Below are 18389 nucleotides of genomic sequence, written 5' to 3'. Positions count from 1 at the left end.
AATTGTGGAGAAAATCAGTGTTCTTAACTATTTATCTACTTCTTCAGATACAATACTGTGCTGAATGGTTGCTGTCTAAGGCCTGACCTGGCCATCCTTCCAAATGGGGACCTGACAGAGGTGTGTTTTGCTTATACTAAACTAATTAATAGATGGAGAAGATTTTTGGCTTGGCAGGGTAAACTGGAGCGAGGATATCAGTCTGGGGTGCATATGAGCCAAGCTATTGAATGCACTCTCTTGAGCTGAGCTTAGTGGGCCCTGGACTCTTAGGAGCTGTACCCTGCTTTTTACTCAGATGTTGACTGTTTGGGAATTTTTTATTGTGTTGTAAATTTAGCTACCTTAACAGGACCTAATTGAACTTGATTTAAAATAGCTAAGAAAAACAATAGCTATGCTAATTCATAAAAGGTAAAATCAGCAAAGAAAGTACTACCACATTTCAAGTTTATTAACCTTAGTTGAATGTGTAACATGCCACAAAGTGGACATGTAAACTTGAATGCATATACTCCCTCATAACATTTTATATTAATTCATATGTTACTATAAATATATAAATGAATATTATGGTCTGCTTTATTCTGGTCATCTGTGTTGCATGGTGCTGAAGAAATAAAGCAATGGGTGTTTGTCTCTGCAGATTGGTGAACGAGGGGCTAACCTGAGTGGGGGGCAGCGTCAGAGAATCAGTCTGGCTCGAGCCCTGTACAGCGACAGGGACATCTACATCCTCGATGACCCCCTTAGTGCCTTAGATGCTCATGTTGGAAATCACATTTTTAACAGTGCAATAAGGAAGCACCTGAAGTCAAAGACTGTCCTTTTCATCACACATCAGCTTCAGGTATGGAATCTCTCATTCATTTTCTTGGACTTTCTTGAAGCGATTTGTTAAACAGTTGCCTTCATACTGGAAACTTCTGCCTTAACCCTGTCTATAGAATGTGTAGTTTACAATTATAAACTAGGTTTGCAAATACGCATGAGCACAATTTAATTATTTGATACCAGTGCTGCTTCGTGTCTGATTGGGACTGGTAACACTTGGCTAAAGAAAATTTACTGGAGAAATAAATACCCTGTTCAAAAATATTTTTGCTAACTTGCTATAAAGCTATTTCATCACAGCAGGAAAGTTATATTTGGTGTCAGTAAATCAGAATTGATGTACCTGAGATTTTTTTTGCTGTCTTCTGTGCATAGAAATATTAGTGTTTAGTCTATCAGTATTTGCAGAAGTATCCTGTGTCATGTCTTCCAGAAGAGATTGGTTTTGATAGGACACAAAAGCTTTTTATTTGTGTAGTGTAAGTAATTATGGTGCTGTAGTCAGAGGAGGATCAGCTGTCTGTTATGTGGGAATAGGTGTGCTGTGTCTACACACTGCAGAGAAAAGGTTGTGTGGGAGTGTTTGGTTCTTGAATGTCGTGATAAAGACTTGTCTTATTGCCACTTTCTGCAGTATCTTGTTGACTGTGATGAAGTGGTCTTCATGAAAGAAGGCTGCATTACAGAGAGAGGCAGTCATGAGGAGCTGATGAATTTAAATGGGGATTATGCAACTATTTTCAACAGCCTACAGCTGGGAGAAACACCACATATTGAGGTACTTGTTTATTTTAAAGTACTCTGAATCTTGACTATTCTGAGGTGAACCAAGTGATGTTGTTGGAAAACTGGAAGATGGCTTCATACATTTTCATGTATTGATCTGACCAATAGATTTCCTATAGAATAATCTGTACTTCATTAGCACTTTGTCACAGCTTCTTTTTAGGGAATGTGTGCTAGAGAGGACTCTGCCACTGAGCTCATGGGTTAATCATGAAAATATTGTAGTGTCTCCCCTGGTGATGCTCAGAAAGGGAAGTTTATCTCTCTTATTGTACACTCTATTCCCTGATTTACCTCTGAATTAGCACAGATCTTCAACCTTTGTGTGAAAATTCTTACTGGCTTGTTACTACTTTTTCAATGGAGTGTGACTGAGGCACAGCAGGTGTGACACAGCTTGTCAAAAGTTAGATGTGACAGTATTTTGAAAGCATAACTGAAGATGCTGTGTTCTGGGGGAGTTTGAGAAAGAATGTTTTGCCTTGACATGAATTTTGTTATGAAAAAAGTTTGTAAATGCAAACTTGAATATCTGCTCAAGTATTTCAGTTTGTGCAAAAACTGTAAATCTGGAAAATAACAAGAACCATTCAGTACAACAACATCTGAATTTCCAACAATTCAGTTTTTCCCACCCTTCTGCTCTTCATTTCCTGAAGTTAATATCTGGAGTAAGGATATTTGCATTTTGCTTTATAATAACTTACTTGTCTAAATTTTGTGTGCATTTTCTCTTAGAAGAGATTTAAAGTACATCAGCAGTTTATTTTTTAAGGGATGAGAGGCTCCTGGCTCACAAGACATTTAAAACAAAACATTTCTGAGAAAGAAGCATTATAAGAATTACAGACATAGAAGGAGCTTGGTGACACATTTTCCTGGGAGATGTTTGTGAAAGAAGCACAAGGATATAATGCATTGCTCTGCATATCTTTTGAGCCATGAAGATTATAGTTCTGCCATTTTAAGGCTAATATAATGGTAGTGTACAGTCTTCATGCTTAGCTGACCTTCAATGTCCCTGTAAACATTAGCTCATGGAAGGACCATTAAGTTGCATTCCCTAGGGGATAAGAATAAATGGATGATCATTTGGATTCTCTGTGGTTTGATCTTGTGTAACATGTGGGAAGACAGCCCTGAGCGCATGGTATGTCAGGGGTTTCAGCCCATGTGGGCTGACTGAATAGGCAGTAACTCTCAGTTATGGGAAGATGGATGGGTTTAGAGCAGTGCTTCTACTAAAAGTGTGCACTTTAGTGTTTGGATATTGGATTTCTGGAAGATCAAGTTAACCTGACTTTTCTTAAGTAATCTCCCTTGGAACGTCTGAGTGCTAGGGTGCTTGGGGAAAAAACCTCTTTAAAGAAATTGTGAGTTATTTTTACAAGGGATAGAGAGATTTTATCTTGCAGTAGTAGTAGTAGTTCAGATTAACAGAGGAGGAGAATTTAATCCACCAGAGTTGGCAGTAATCTGTAATAACTGAAGTTGATATCCTCCTTGACGTGAATGCTGAGCTGTTGAAAGCCTTTGTCCTTGGGTGGCAGATTAATAAAAGTTCACATTTAGATATGAAAATGTTGAAACCATGTACTGATATGTTTGGTGTCATTGTTTTCCTGCAGATTAATATAAAGAAGAACACAAACAATTCCCTGAAAAGGCCTCAGGATAAAAGTACTAAAACAGGATCTGTGAAGAAGGAGAAAGTTGTAAAGAAGGAAGAAGAGGGTAACTATGTAATCAAGTTTCTGGCTATAATTATTTTGTACTCCAGTAAGCTCAAAACATGTGCTTCAAAGTGTATAGTTAGTGTACCCCTCAGGTTTTGGAAGCTGTCTCAATCCTAATCACTTAATGTTGTTGATAGGATGCAGGAAGTGGGCAAAGAACATTTATTAATTAATTAAATATGGGTGCCTGTACAATGTTAAGTTCAATCAGGTTCCTGCTGGTCAGATGCCATCAGCACAAAGGAGCTGGTACTGCCTTGTCTCCCACACCACCTCTCCTCCTGTCCTAAGAGGGCCATGGGTACAGCTTGGCACTCAGTCCTGGGCAGGACTGGCATTTATGGATTGAAGGGAAGGTCTGACCTCTGTAGTTCTGTTTGAACTTCAGGGTTTAAAAAGCAATGCTGAGGCTAATCCCAGCCTAACATATAAGTCTGTGCTGATGAGGCTTTTTCAGCTGTACCATGACTTAAATGACTCTGCAGAAGAAATGTGGCTTCTGGAAAAACCGTTAGAACCACTGAGTTCTCAGTGTGAAGTGTTTCTGAAAGTACTCTGCACAGTTTAAAAGACTAATTTTCTCTATGTTCACAAACTTATAGGAGTTTCATGGAAAAACTTTATTTTCCTTATTCTCTCTTCATCCTCTGTTGTTTCACAGGCCAGTTAGTCCAGTTGGAAGAGAAAGGCAAAGGCTCTGTCCCCTGGTCTGTTTATGGTGTCTACATTCAGGCAGCTGGAGGCCCCTTTGCATTCCTGATCATCATGGCACTGTTTGTGCTGAATGTGGGCAGCACAGCTTTTAGCAACTGGTGGCTGAGTTTCTGGATCAAGCAAGGCAGTGGAGTGAGTTAAATAGCTTTTCTACTCTTGTGTCTAATGGGCTGGGGATTTGCTCTGCTAGACTAATCCCAAGCAGTCCTGTGAGACCAAATGGTGCTTCCTAATTTAAATAAGTTGTGATGCTCCCCAAGAGGTGGTCTCACTAGGGAGCTCATCTCCAAGAATAAGAGCTCCAGTAGTATCAAAGATATAATCACCTCTGTGGTTTAATGCTATCCTCTTGTTCCTTTTCTTGGTTAGTCTAAGAAAAGGAAGTGAAAATGGCCAACAAGCTATTTTTAGTCTTGTTTTTAGTTTAAATACGATCTTATGCTTAATAGGATATTTTTTGTTAAAATACGAATTTGAGTCAAATGACTTTTGGAAATTGTTTTGGAAATTGCTTTGAAGATTCTGATGACCTGGGGTGGCTTGGGCTTTTTCCCACTCTCCGAGCTTTGATTGCAAATCTTGTTGTGTTTAAAAATCCAGATATAACCACAAGGGTTTTTTGTGGGGGCACAGAGAGCAAGCTACTAATCTGAGACATGAAATAATGAAGTGCAGATGGCCAACAGTATTAGAATCAGCAATGAGGTCCTTAAACATACCTAAAGATCAAAAATAAGAGAATGAGAATGTATAAGAGTGTTACAGTAAAGAATTTATTGCATAGTGGCAGAAATAAGTGTTTGATAAAGATCTAGCCAAGGTGAATATGGCTGTGTAGTGATATGCAAGTATCTGACACTGTTCAGGAGAGCACAAGAAATAAACATGAAATGAAAGATTAGGAATCAAATGAAATAGGCATCATGGCAGTATCTTGAAAGATGTTGTAGGAAAAAGATCAAGGGCTACAAATATACAGGTCAAGCATCTCTGCCAGGGAAAAGTTTCTGAAGTATTCAGTGGTCACTGAAGTACTTTAAAGAAGAAATATCAAATATAGTGGGAGAAGATGCAAGACAGCTAAATTCTACCATATGCAATGTATATATGCTTCATCCTTGTCTTAACCAACCTCTGAAACCTTGAATTTTCTGCAGAACACCACTGTGGCTTTGGGAAATGAGACTGTCATAAGCAACAGTATGAAGGATAACCCTCACATGCATTACTATGCTGGCATCTATGCACTGTCTATGGCGGTTATGTTGATCCTGAAAGCTGTTCGTGGTGTGGTCTTTGTAAAGGTATGTGCCAGTGTTGGTGTTTGTCTCCCCCTCCTACTTCTGAAAATTGCATCACTGTGGTTCTTTTGGTCATCTCCCAAGAGAGACATTTGAACCAGAGTCGGTCATGAATTTTAGTGTTTCCATAGCCAGCTCTTGAGGCTGCACTGTTTCTGCTAAACTTCTGCCCAGATTAATAGCTATCTCCATTGGTTGGAAGCACAGAATGCAGTAAAAAACCTCTTATGGCTGGAGAAAGAAACAGTAGAATGTTTGAGTGCCAGAGAAGAAGCAGTGACAGGAAGGCAGACACTGCTTTATAACCCTGCAATCTTTTCTGCATTGTCAGGGAACTCTCAGAGCATCCTCAAGGCTCCATGACGAGCTCTTCCGACGGATTCTGCGTAGCCCCATGAAGTTCTTTGACACTACCCCCACTGGGAGGATCCTCAACAGGTTTTCCAAAGACATGGATGAAGGTATGTCTCACTGTGTGCCCTGTAAACCCCACATTCAGACCTCCCAGATAACTCCTGAATACTCTCCAGTCTGTTGCTGGGATTGTACCCTACGTCTCTTGCCAAATGTGCACTTGCAATAAACAGAGCAGGATGTGGGATGTACCTGGGTTATGATTCTAGAAGGCAGCTGATAGCTCAGGTCTGATCCTTCACTTACAAAGAAGGAAATGTGCTCCAGGCTGCACATGGGCTCTCAATGCAGGAGCAACTTAAAGCGTTAGAGTGAGGCTGATGTGCAGCAGAGGTGATAATTTGGTCAGTGTTCCATCAGAGCTATTTCTGCAAATGGGAATAATTAAGCTACCAGCAACTCGGAAGGTAAAAACATCCCTATGAAAATGTACATTTTTAATTTGAATAAACAAAGAGAAATCACTGTGTTGCTGATGTGCTGCTGGTCTGGGTTGATTTCTATAGGTTCTTTTAGTTTTCTATACTCAAGATTTTCCTCTTTTCCTTCTGTTTCACCAGTTGATGTTCGTTTGCCGTTTCAAGCGGAAATGTTCATCCAGAATGTCATCCTTGTGTTCTTCTGTGTGGGAGTGATTTCTGGGGTTTTCCCCTGGTTCTTGGTGGCAGTGGGGCCCCTCATTGTTCTGTTCACAGTTCTGCATGTTGTGTCTAGGTAAGTGCACCAGCTGCTTTGGCTAAAACTACAGATACTTCCACCTTTAGGCACAATATAGTGGTTGGCATATGGTGGTTCTGCATAAAACTCAAACTTCTTTCCTTACAGAGTCTTTATTCGAGAGCTCAAACGTCTGGACAACATCACACAGTCTCCATTCTTGTCTCACATTACATCTAGCATCCAGGGTCTCTCCACAATCCATGCCTACCACAAAGGACAGGAATTTCTGCACAGGTCAGTCTAGATACTTGTCTGGGAATGGTCAAGCACAAAGCTGAATGGAACAGCTTCTGGCACTTAGAAGGATTTATTACTGGGGTCTGATGGATTGTTGGTTCTATGACTGAAAGTTAATTTTCTGGGGAAAAAAAATTGGGAGAACAGAAGGAAAGGTAAGGGAAAACTGGGAAGAGCAGTGATGGGGAAAGTTTGCAAACCCTGCCATCATATTTTGGTTTGAAACCAAGTGATAGTCTTCCCACACTGAATCCTGATATTGGAACAGGGGTTTAAGTAGCTCTGATATTTGTAGAGCATCAGGCTCATGGAGTCTAACCTTTGCTGTTTGTTTCAGGTACCAGGAGCTGCTGGATGACAACCAGGCCCCGTTTTACCTGTTCAGCTGCGCCATGCGCTGGCTGGCTGTGCGCCTGGACATCATCAGCATTGCTCTGATCACAACCACTGGCCTTATGATTGTCCTGATGCATGGTCAGATCCCTCCTGCCTATGCTGGGCTGGCCATCTCATATGCTGTGCAGGTGAGTATGACCACATACTATAATACTTACTGTTCTCATGAGCAAACAGCATGCAGTGCTGGCTCAGGAGCTGCAGGGTTCTTAACACTCCTCTTGGAGCTGCTGTTTGGCCTCTTCTGCCTCCCTGTGGTGCCAAGGTGAAATTAAAGAGCTTAGACCCCTCATACTTAAAGCTGTTGCTCTTGGGAAACATTTCTAAGCTGCTGGTTTCTCAAGGGATTAATAAATTATGGTGATTTTAAAATGGACTATTTAATTAACTTGCCTTGAACACTTTGGTTATATGGTGCCCAATGTCAAGAGTATCAAATATCAAATTTTTTAGGTTGTAAAACACCAATACTTGAGTAAGTGAGTCAAACTATCACCTCAGCAATGCTAAACCCACCACTAACCCATGTGGCCATGTGCCACATCTACACAACTTTTAAAATACCTCCAGGACTGGTGAGTCCACCACTCACCTGGGCAGTCTGTTTCAGTGCTTGGCAACTCTTTTCATAAAGAAATGTTCCTAACATCCAAACTAAACCTCCCCTGGTACAACTTGAGGTTATTTCCTCTTGTCCTATTGCTTGTTAAGTGGGAGAAGAGAACAAACCCTACCTGGCTGCACCCTCCTTTCAGGGAATTGCAGAGAGTGATAAGGTTGCACCTGAGCCTCCTCTTCTCCAGGCTGAGCCTCAGCCCCCACCTCCCTCAGCTGCTTCTCACAGGACTCTAGACCCTTCCCCAGTTCTGTTGCCCTTCTCTGGACATGCTCCAGCACCTCAGTATCTGTGCTGTAGTGAGGGACCCAAAACTGAACACTGGATTTGAGGTGTGAGCTTATCAGTCCCAAGTACAGTCACTGCCCTGATCCTGCTTGCCATCTCTTAATTAAACCACACAGACACAAAATCACAGCTCTAAAAATTTGTTTTCTTTTCACCACTTCAGTTAACAGGGTTATTCCAGTTTACAGTCAGGCTGGCTTCAGAGACAGAAGCTCGTTTCACCTCAGTGGAGAGGATTGACCACTATATCAAGGTAGGACTGTAATGCATTCCACTGCCTGTTGTAAAATTTTGTGTTGCTTGTTACATTGCTGGCCTCAGCCATAGTCTGCTGTAGTAAGAATGTGTGTTCCTGATTTTAGAAAGGCACTAAAGCCTGTGCTGTAACATGCACAGTGAGTTTGTTTTGTGAACCACATGTATCAGCACTGGGGGCTGAATGGCCCCAGAGCTGGTAGGTAACTAAACTTAGAGGTATTACTGGATTTATGTAAGGCTGTTGGAAGTTTGCTGACGCTCACAGTAAAGAGCAGAGTGTGTGAAAGGGGTAACTTGGGGATTCAAAACATTATTTTACAGCAAAAGGATGGTGTTCTGGTATTCTTCATTCCAAACCTAATGGAATTCCTTCATTTAAACACACATAACTGTTTGTTACTTTATCTACAAGTAATTCCACTTCATCTTAATAAAGCAGCTGTGGAAAAGTAGGCTTATGCAGCTATTTCTACATGTTTGCAAAGTCAAGGGAATGCTCTTACTGCAAACAGGACAAATGTGCTCAGCTGAACATGATAAATGTGCCAGGCTAAATGCTTAGCAAGCTGCTCTGATTATCTGTAACCCTTTCTTTGTAACTGGGATTTGTGTGTGCAGAACTGGGCATAGGTCAGTGGGGAAAGTGTAGCCAGGAGAAAGCCTCCTACTGGCTCTGGTGTGTGAGGTGAAAGGCTTTTCCATTTAATGTTCCCTGTGAACCTCAGAGAGAGCTATATATATTTATTTTGTAATTCTGGGCTATATAGTAGTTGGTATTTGTTGCAAAAAATCCCACTGTTGTATGGAAGGACTGATGTCATTACTGAGGCAACAGGAGGGGAATTAGGAGTGTGGTCAGTGTAATACAACAAACTTCTGGACCACTGGGCCCACATCCAGACAAGCAGCTCATCATGAAACTGCCATAAATGATCTGGGCTGAGTCTGCAGGGAAGAGCTGCTGAAAGCTGCAGCTGATAATTTTCCTTTAGTGCTTTGCTTACTGGAAACTGAATTTCTGTTGTTTTGTTAAAAGACACTTTCCCTGGAAGCTCCTGCTCGAATTAAGAACAAAACTCCTCCTCTGGACTGGCCACAGGAAGGTGAAGTTGTTTTTGAAAATGCAGAGATGCGATACCGAGAGAACCTCCCTCTAGTACTTAAAAAAGTGTCCTTTACCATCAAACCGAAGGAAAAGATTGGCATTGTGGGGAGGACAGGCTCAGGTAAGGAAAAACACTAAGCAGAGTTAAATTATTACTTTTACAGAATAGATTTTATTACTTTTACAGAATAGATTTGGGCAGTTGTATTACTTTCCTCTGTGAGTAGGTTGGTTGCACAGGAGGGGTTGCACACTCTGTCCCTGGAGGTTTCCATTCATGTCTGTATAGAAGCAAGATCCCTGTAAACAGTGATGAAAATAAGTTTCCATTTAGAGCAGAGGGATATCCTATGTTTGAACCAGTATGTTGATCATATTTAACTCTCTAAACCACTGACCAGCACAGATTGGTGCCTACAATGTGCTCATTGCAGCTTGTCTGAATTTTCAAAGATTCTGTACTGATGCTGCAGCCAGGTTTGGCTCTGAACCATCTCAGAGCTCTAATGTGAATAATTCTAACCCCTGTTTGTGAGATGACTTGAATCAACTTCAAAATGAGGTTCTAAATAAGCAATTTATATTTTTTATTGGGTTTTCATGACAGGGTTTTGGCAGTGGGATTGGGGCAGCACTCCAGGGGTGGTTTCTTTGAGGAGAGATTAGGAGCTGCCCCCACAATTGCTCAGAAGTTTAAATGCTGAACCTCAGAACTTACCAGAGCACTGCTTGCCAGGACTTTTTAGTATTTTTAAACTTTTCTTAGATGTGGACAGCTTTTGAAATGCTTTCTCATCTGAAAGCTGTTATGATTCTGGAAGAAACACTGGTCTTGTTTTTTCATCTCATTTTTAGGGAAGTCTTCCCTTGGAATGGCACTCTTTCGTCTTGTTGAACTGTCTGGAGGCTGCATTAAAATTGATGGAGTAAAAATAAATGACATTGGCTTGGCAGATCTTCGGAGCAAACTCTCCATTATCCCTCAGGAACCTGTGCTGTTCAGTGGCACTGTGAGGTTAGTGAGAGCATAAGAAGGGACTGAGCAGTGTTCCAACTTATACCTGAAATGTAATAGGTGCCTGGTGAGGTGGTAACTCTCAGGCATCCTAGCTTCTGTTCTGGTTCTGAAACAAAAACCCCACAGATGAATGATTTTAGCTGGCCCACTGCACCACTGGGTGTGATCATCCTGCATGGAAGTTGTGCTTTCCTTCAGATGTGGTTAAGTTTTAGTATCTTTGTCTTCCATTTCTACTCTTGTTTTTTGGTCCTTCTCACCTCAGTGTTCTGATTTCCTTGGCAAGGAAGCTGTTAGTGAGAGGCCAGATGGGAATCACCTCTCTGGGTGAATTAGCACACTACTGGTTTGCCATTCATTGCTGAGTTAAAATTCCGCTTGTTTTCTGCTTTCCCCTCCAGATCAAACTTGGATCCTTTCAATCAGTACAGTGAGGAACAAATATGGGCTGCTTTGGAAAGGACTCACATGAAGGAGTGTGTAAGTATTATGTGCCCTAGGAAATACATGTTTGCATTTGACTTCCAAAGCAACATAATCTGTTAGTAGCTACTTTAGAGGCCTTTAAGCTTTTTCTCTGCATTTTCTCCTTTGTTATCTATGCTTTATTTCCCCCCCCCTCCATCCCCTCCATAATTTTATCAGACTGATATTTTTGGGTTTTTAGGATCATGCTATATTATGTGTTTTTCTTAGTATATAGCATAGCAGAGTGCTGCTTCATCACAGGGATTCTTAGGTGTTAAGACATTTCAAGTGATATTTTTCTGTATGTGCCTTAGGTGTGCATTCTACATTTGCATTTGTGACTGTACATGTCACATGTGCAAATTTGTACTGAGCTTAAAACCTGCCCTTTGCAAGGCCCAAGTCTTGCTGCCATGACATTTCCAATTCTTTTTCTTGTAACTGAGGTGGCAGGTATGGCTATGGAACATAGGCTGCAGGAATTCCTGCAGGGAATAGATTCACTCTCTCCTCCTGGTGATAAAGTTTGTCAGATCTGTTTGTGTTTAGATGATTTTGTGCAATGCCATAAGATTTTTGCCTCTTCGTTCCCCCACAGATTGCACAGCTGCCTATGAAACTTGATTCAGAAGTGATGGAAAATGGGGAGAACTTTTCTGTTGGAGAGAGACAGTTACTGTGCATAGCTAGAGCTCTGCTGCGTCGTTGCAAGGTGAGCACAGCAGAGAGAGAAATAGCTGGAGATACCAAAATTATAAGATTGAGCAAGCTTTTCTTTTTTGTGCTGGATTTGTTCTGTCTGTCAGAGGAATCACACCAGTGATTATTGCAACCCAGAGAGGTGTAAGGTTAAAACAATCAGGAAGGTGTCTGTAGCCAGCTCCTGTAATGTCCTGCCATTGGAAAGGCATTGTTGCAAATGCTAGCAATAGTGTGTCAGACTGGCCTAATTATTTATTCAGGGTCCTGTTACTGGGGAGCATCAGGTTTTTCCTTTCTTTCACCTTTTTCTGAATATGAGCCAAGTGTTTTCCTTCCACGCAGCACTCCACTGTGGTCTCCAAGTGGAATTTGGGACCATGCTATGCCAGCCAAGTGAAAAATTTTGCAGGAATGGAAAACAAACAATAATTACAGCGAGAAAGGACTTTTGGATTGAGATTGACCAGGATTCTGATTTTAACAACCTTTTTTCTGAAATGCAACATATAATATTTCAAAGTTCACTCTGCATCTGTTTTTAAAGCCAGACTACTCAGCAGAAGTTACTGCCATCTCTGCAGTACCTGCACAAAGCATGTCCAGTTCAGCTTTGACAAGAAATCACCCTAAGTCAGTTTATGTCTGAGGGGAAGAGACTTCTTACCCAGTGTAAGAAAGCTATTAAGCCTAGTCAGTATTGACTCATTCCAGGAGGAATGTCACCAGCAGGGATATGTCAAATCAGTTTACTGGTAAAATTTGTATTTGAGATTCAGCTATTGAATATAAAATTGAAAGTAGTGGAAACTTGAGGCCTGCGTCATAAACCACATGTAGCTCTAGGATGTGACCATAAAATGTGTCATCAATAGGCTTTGTTGAAGGTAGTTACCTAAAGAAAACTGAAAAGGTACTTGTAAAATCTGCATTTACACTCACAACTCCATAAGGATTGCCATTTGTCACAGTGCTTGGTTGTGGCCATTCTGCCCACTCTGTGTATTTTTATATTCAGGGAGGGAAGGTGTGACCATGGGTAACAGCCAGGATTCTGTGCTGCTTTCAGATATTGATCCTGGATGAAGCAACAGCTGCTATGGACACAGAGACAGACTTACTGATCCAGGAGACCATCAGAGAGGCGTTTGCAGACTGCACTATGTTAACAATCGCCCATCGCCTGCACACGGTCCTGGGCTGTGATCGCATCATGGTGCTAACACAGGGACAGGTGAGCAGGGAGGCATCTCTTCCTCTGGTCTGGTGTGTGCAGACTGAACTGAGGAAACAGCTGCACTGCAGGGTAAAAAATCCTGTGTTCATTAATTTGATTGTCTAAAAGAATCACTTGCAAAAGAATCTTGTGACTAGATCAAAGATGGCAAAAATTGTTTTTCACACCAAGAAAGTGCCATAGAATAACAGTCAGTCTTTAAAAATCTTCTTGAGGTTTCCTTTGTATGTTAATTCTGAGAGGGGTAATAACATCAACATCTCTGCTGGGACGCAGTGGCAGTTTCCCATTACTTTCATAAAGCCCTGTGCCATCAAGCACACCTATGACAGATACTTTACCTATTTTTCAGGCTTCCATTTGGGAGCCTAAACAGTTAAATGCAAGAACATTGGGCAAGGCTCTATAAGGTAGAGAAGGCAGAAGCCCATAGCATCTGCCTCTGCCAGAACCACCAGAGGTTGCTTCCTGTTGGGCTAGTTCAGTTTTTGAACCAGTTTGAAGCATTCCAGGTTACAGTATCCATAAATGCAGGTACTTTTACTGCCTGGTGTTTAATCTAAAGATGAATGCTGTGTTTTCTATTCTTTACCATCACATCACAAGTCCAAGGGGTGGGAATCAATTCTCTGCTGAATTTTGCTGACATGCTTTGTCTGCCTTGTTTGGTTTCAGGTAGTGGAATTCGACACCCCGACTGCCCTTCTGGCCAACGAGAACTCGCGCTTCTATGCTATGTTTGCTGCTGCAGAGAACAAGGTTGCTGTCAAGGGCTGAAATTCAGGGCAAAGTCACTTTAATTTTGGAGAGCTACGCTCCCTGCCTGTGGCAGGCCAGCTCTTCCTCCTCCTCGCAGATTATTGCCTTTTCATCTTTTAATTTTTAGCACAATGTGTCAAGCCAGAGAGTTTTTAAAACCATGTCAGAAGAACTCTTCATGTTTTTATTATTGTATTTATTCCATATTACTAATTTTTTGTTATTAAATGCACTCTACAAATGGCTCAGGGAGCCATAGTTATAAATGTATCAGAGGCCTATAATGAAGCTTTATACATGTAGCTATATCTATACATAATTCTGTATATAGCCTATATTTACAGTGGAAATGTAAGCTGTTTATTTTATATTAAAATAAGCACTGTATTAATAACAGTGCATATTCTTTTCTATAATTTTTGTACAGTTTATGGTACCGGAGGTCTGGCTTTATCGGACTGTATCAGACAACATTTTGTCTTTTACAGTTCATCTTTTCCTAGTGCCGGATTTTCTGCGTGTCTGAGTGGAAGTGAAGCTTTGCAATAGTGTCCTTTATTGTCACATCTTTGTCTAGCGCAGCAGAGAAGAGCTCTGTGGTGTAACTATTGCATTGTAATTTATCAAAGCTATTTGGGGCATCGCTAATGTTCACCACGGCAGTGGCTGCTGCTTCCCACGATGCTTTTCCAAAGCAGGGTTTTTAGTGATCCGAGAGGAGAACCACTCCTGGGTCACATTAAGGCCTTGTATTTTCTCAGTGTCCTGACACAGTATTTCTTACTGTATCAGCAGAGTTTATTTTAATGCAAGCAAGCCCAAGCTCTTCCTGCTTCGCTGATCTAACACAACCAAAATCTTACTGTTTGTGGAATGATCTGTAACAAATTAATCATAAGGTTCAAATCATACCCTGTATGCTGGCAGGAAAGCCTTTTCAGAGTTGCTTCAGCTGACTGACTCTTTATCTTGAAGCTGCTAACACTCCTCAAGGTTTAGGTTGGCTTTCACTGGCATGGGTAACACTAACTCTTTGTTCTGCTCACTTATACTAAGATTACTATTTCCTGTTTCTTTCTTGCACACTTGTTAAGGAAGCAGTCCTCGACCCCACATCTTCTGGAACCTTAAAGGGGGTTCCTGTTGATCAGGATGTAACACTGGTGTAGGACATGGTTTTCTTACTGTAAATGACCTACCTCAGGTTACTGGGTCCTGCGTAGTGCGTTGCCATGATCACTGTACACCATCCCTGTTTTTTGGGACCTGTGGCCCGGGGGGACACAGTCGCTCCTGTGATAGCCGTGACTTATTGAATGGTCAGCGTTGCATGTCTTTGTCAACTTGGACATTTTGTAGCCTTAGCATGTTTGCAAAATGTCTCATTGAGGCAGAAATCTGAAAAGTAAATAAAACTATTTTGGGTTTTGTAAATTTTATTGGCTTAAGTGGTTTGTTTTGGGCACATGAAGAGCTTTGCACCTTTTTGAACCTTGGGGAACAGGTTTTTGGGTTTTTGGGTTTTTCCTTTTTTTTTTTTCCCCTTGTCATGCACTGTGGTCTGACCTTTCCTCAGAGTAAAGATGTTTCTTTAAAAGTGTAGTGGGTGATTTTTGTGCCCTCCAGAATGGGGGTAGCTTACAATACACGTATGTTGAGTAGTACAGGGAGTAATCATTCATAGTGCAAGTAGAAGGGCTGAGGTCTGGTGGAAGACCTTCGTAGGCTTGTATTTTCCATTTTCTTTTCCTGAGTGTTGCTGTTTATAGAGTGACACGACTGCAAAGTCACAGAAAGAAGCATTTCTACCTACCAGTACCACAGGAAAATTGTGGTATTAACAGAGCTTGCACTGTAACTTGAAGTAGCACTAAAAACATTGTTTGGATTGTTCTTAACTCTTGTCCAAAGCAAGAATTAACTGGCACAGACCTTACCCTGCTCACAGGCCTGGAGTTTACCCCATGGACTTCAACATTTCTCTTGAAGGAAATGGGCTAATGTACCTGGTTCTGAGTGCTGCTGGGGTCAGTGTGTGGCTTCACTTTGCAGCTAAGGCTGAGCTGCAGTCTGGGCAATCTGAGCAAAAGGGGAGCCATCCTGATCTTATCCTCCTTCTTCTTCCAGGCTGGGACTTCCTCTTGCCTTCCCGATGCCAGCAGTGGCTCTTGTGTGGTCCAGTTCAGAAAGTAACTTGCAGAAAGCAGGAATGCTGTACAAAGGAGGAGACAGGAAGGCACCACTCACAGGAAGGGAGGTGAAGTGGGGCTGCCCTTTTCAGTAGGCACTGGCTGTAACAGTAGTATAGGTGTGAGAGGGACCTGCTCAGCCTGCACTGCCCCAAACTGCTGCTTCCCAGTTACTCTCCTAAAGAGCTGAATCTTTGCTGCAGCTTTGGTCAGCTGAAACAGCTCAGCAAGGTGTTAAACAAGGGTCTGTGTTGCAGTGGGTGAACAGTCACCTGTGAACAGCAGGGATTAGCTCAACCATTTTGTTAAACCTTAGCTGCAGCACTGTTACTTTGGAATTAAAGACAGAGACTGACAGGAGGAAAAGTTCTTTCTGTTGTGATCACTTCTGTGCTTCATTTGGCACTTGTCTCACAGGTATACTGAAGTATTGCTGCTCACAGGGGTAGCTGTAGTTTTTTTACTGGCTTTCATCCTGAGCCACAGGAGCAAGCTGCAGCCTGGCCAAGGGCCCTGTCACTGAGGTGCAGGGAAGAAACATTAATATTTACAAATGGGACTGAAATATCTGTGTCTGGAGCATTCTGCATGAGGTTGATGATGATTATTGGAGTGTTCAGGAGTTGGATTCTGCTTTAGAATTTATAGTATGATATCCAGAGAAGACTTCATCCTATGTGGAATAGGATAATGCATGGGTATTGGGATTGAGACTTTCCTTAAAGAAATCCTTTCAAAAATACCATGGAGATAGCACATGCTTCTATTCTGGTTTAATATCAGCTGGCAACTAAGCCCCACACAGTCCTGTGGGATGGGGAGAGAATTGAAAGGGTAAAAGCTAAAAAATTTGAGACCAAGACAATTTAATAGGGAAAGCAGAAGCCATGCAAGCCAAGCAAAACAAGGTATTCATTCCCTACTTCCCAGGGGCAGCTGTCCCCACGAAAGCAGGGTTCCATTGTCTGTAATGGTGATTTGGGTAAACAAGCACCATCATTCTGAATGTCCCCTCCTTCCTCTCCATAATGCCATATGGTCTGGAATGTCTGTGGTCAGTTGGGTCAGCTGTCCCTGCTGTGTCCACTCCCATCTCCTTGAGCACTTTCAGCCTCCTTGCTGGTCATGTGAGGAGCAGAAATGTCCTTGGCTCCATGCAAACCCTGCTCAGCAACAGCTGTACAACATCCCTGAATTATCAACACTGTTTTCAGCATCAACCCCAAACACAGCCTGATACGAGCTACTGTGAAGAAAATTTGCTCTAGCCCAGCCAAAACCAGCACATCCTACAGCAAAGGCTGTGGCCCAAGACCAGCAGGTGTGTGAGAGAGATTTGCCTGGGGTAACTGGTCACTGTATTGTTCTCTAGACTTTCCATTACGTCAGTTTTGCTTATTCTGTCCAAACACAGCAAGTGCAGCTGATCCTGATTTATTATCAAAAGCTTAGAACCTCTTCAAGAGAATGTGTTCCTGCTCATCTCATCTGTTTGATGAGTGGACACACTGCACTTGCTTGGCACTTCAACCAAAGCACAGGTATGATTCTTCTAAAATTACCCAGGAGTTAACGTGCAGTTAGATTTGTGTAATCAGGCCCTAAAGTTGTCCTGGACTGAACACCTGCGGACATTCCACCCTTTTCTGTGGTGAAGGTCATGCAGAGTTAGATCCTGAGGCTGCTGGAGCTGTGCTTTGCCCATCACCTGTAGATGAAAGCCAGGTCAAACAGGCTTAGTGCATCGCTGGAAACAAAATTGGAGGAAACTGAATTTTTTTGAAAAGCAGCTGGTATGAGTGAGAGAAGGTGTCAGAAGGATAAAAGCAGAACCTTTGATTTATTAAAGGAGGACGTGGACAGCAACAATGGCAGGATGAAATGTTTTTCTGAGTTACAAGGGGCTTTATTACAAAGGCAAAATTTCTTTTTGAAGATGCTTCAAAAGAACACTGAGAAAGTACAGGCTGCTTTATGCTCAACCAAGGTGCCTGAATGCTATCTTGTAATTTTTTACTGCAACTGTAGCATGTGTTTTACTATATATAAGTGATTACACAAAAGTTTTCTTTAGCTTCAGGTCGGTGGAGGGTGATGCTGTGATTTGTTTAACCCTTGGCTGAGCCGGTAACCGCAGCTACAATGTGCTGAGGCCACAGTTTGTGCCTCCGGTGTGACGATACAGTGGAAACCGAGCTGGAATTTGGTGCGGATGCTGCAGTTGTTAGTGTAAGACTTGGGTGGCTTTCAGAATGTACCACTACAGATTCATTAAACCCACAACCATGTGAAAAATGTTCCTGTCTTGTCAAAAATATGTGCCTTGGAGCCTCATCAGGCAATGAGGTAGGCAAAGCATAACAGTGAAAATAACTTACAGAATTGTTATTACACGGGGCAGAGTCTGTGCTTCTCTTGAGTTAGGGGGAGTGCAAATCACAGTTACTTGCACACACCTCCTTCCTTCCGTCTTGCTGACTCCTGCTGTTGCCATGCAGAGAAACAAGTGCTTGTACAAAGCTGATGATTTTGTGGTTTCTGTCCTTTCCCATTTAGTAAGACAGCAGTAGAGGGTGTGTGATTGATTGCCTCGAGTTCTGGGGAAGACTAAAGT

At 42.0% G+C, this 18389-nt stretch overlaps 1 protein-coding gene across 4 annotated transcripts in view; it reads left to right on the top strand.

The window, feature by feature from the left end:
• Positions 1-15020, top strand: part of ABCC5 (ATP binding cassette subfamily C member 5) — a 42663-nt gene extending 27643 nt beyond the window's left edge. For all 4 annotated transcript variants that reach the window (XM_033069181.2, XM_033069180.2, XM_033069182.2 and 1 more), the window contains 17 exons: positions 48-120; positions 647-850; positions 1469-1612; positions 3249-3354; positions 4018-4202; positions 5228-5374; positions 5703-5832; positions 6346-6499; positions 6611-6739; positions 7080-7266; positions 8206-8295; positions 9337-9526; positions 10261-10420; positions 10825-10903; positions 11490-11603; positions 12660-12824; positions 13503-15020. In XM_033069181.2, the coding sequence (XP_032925072.1) occupies positions 48-120; positions 647-850; positions 1469-1612; positions 3249-3354; positions 4018-4202; positions 5228-5374; positions 5703-5832; positions 6346-6499; positions 6611-6739; positions 7080-7266; positions 8206-8295; positions 9337-9526; positions 10261-10420; positions 10825-10903; positions 11490-11603; positions 12660-12824; positions 13503-13604 (2359 nt within the window). In that variant the 3' untranslated portion in view covers positions 13605-15020. The remainder of the gene's footprint in view (positions 1-47; positions 121-646; positions 851-1468; positions 1613-3248; positions 3355-4017; positions 4203-5227; positions 5375-5702; positions 5833-6345; positions 6500-6610; positions 6740-7079; positions 7267-8205; positions 8296-9336; positions 9527-10260; positions 10421-10824; positions 10904-11489; positions 11604-12659; positions 12825-13502) is intronic.
• Positions 15021-18389: the final 3369 nt, after the last annotated feature.

The sequence above is a fragment of the Catharus ustulatus genome, chromosome 10 (genome assembly GCF_009819885.2).
Source record: "Catharus ustulatus isolate bCatUst1 chromosome 10, bCatUst1.pri.v2, whole genome shotgun sequence".
NCBI classification, from domain to species: Eukaryota; Metazoa; Chordata; class Aves; order Passeriformes; family Turdidae; genus Catharus; species Catharus ustulatus.
This window is presented reverse-complemented; position numbering and strand designations above follow the sequence as displayed.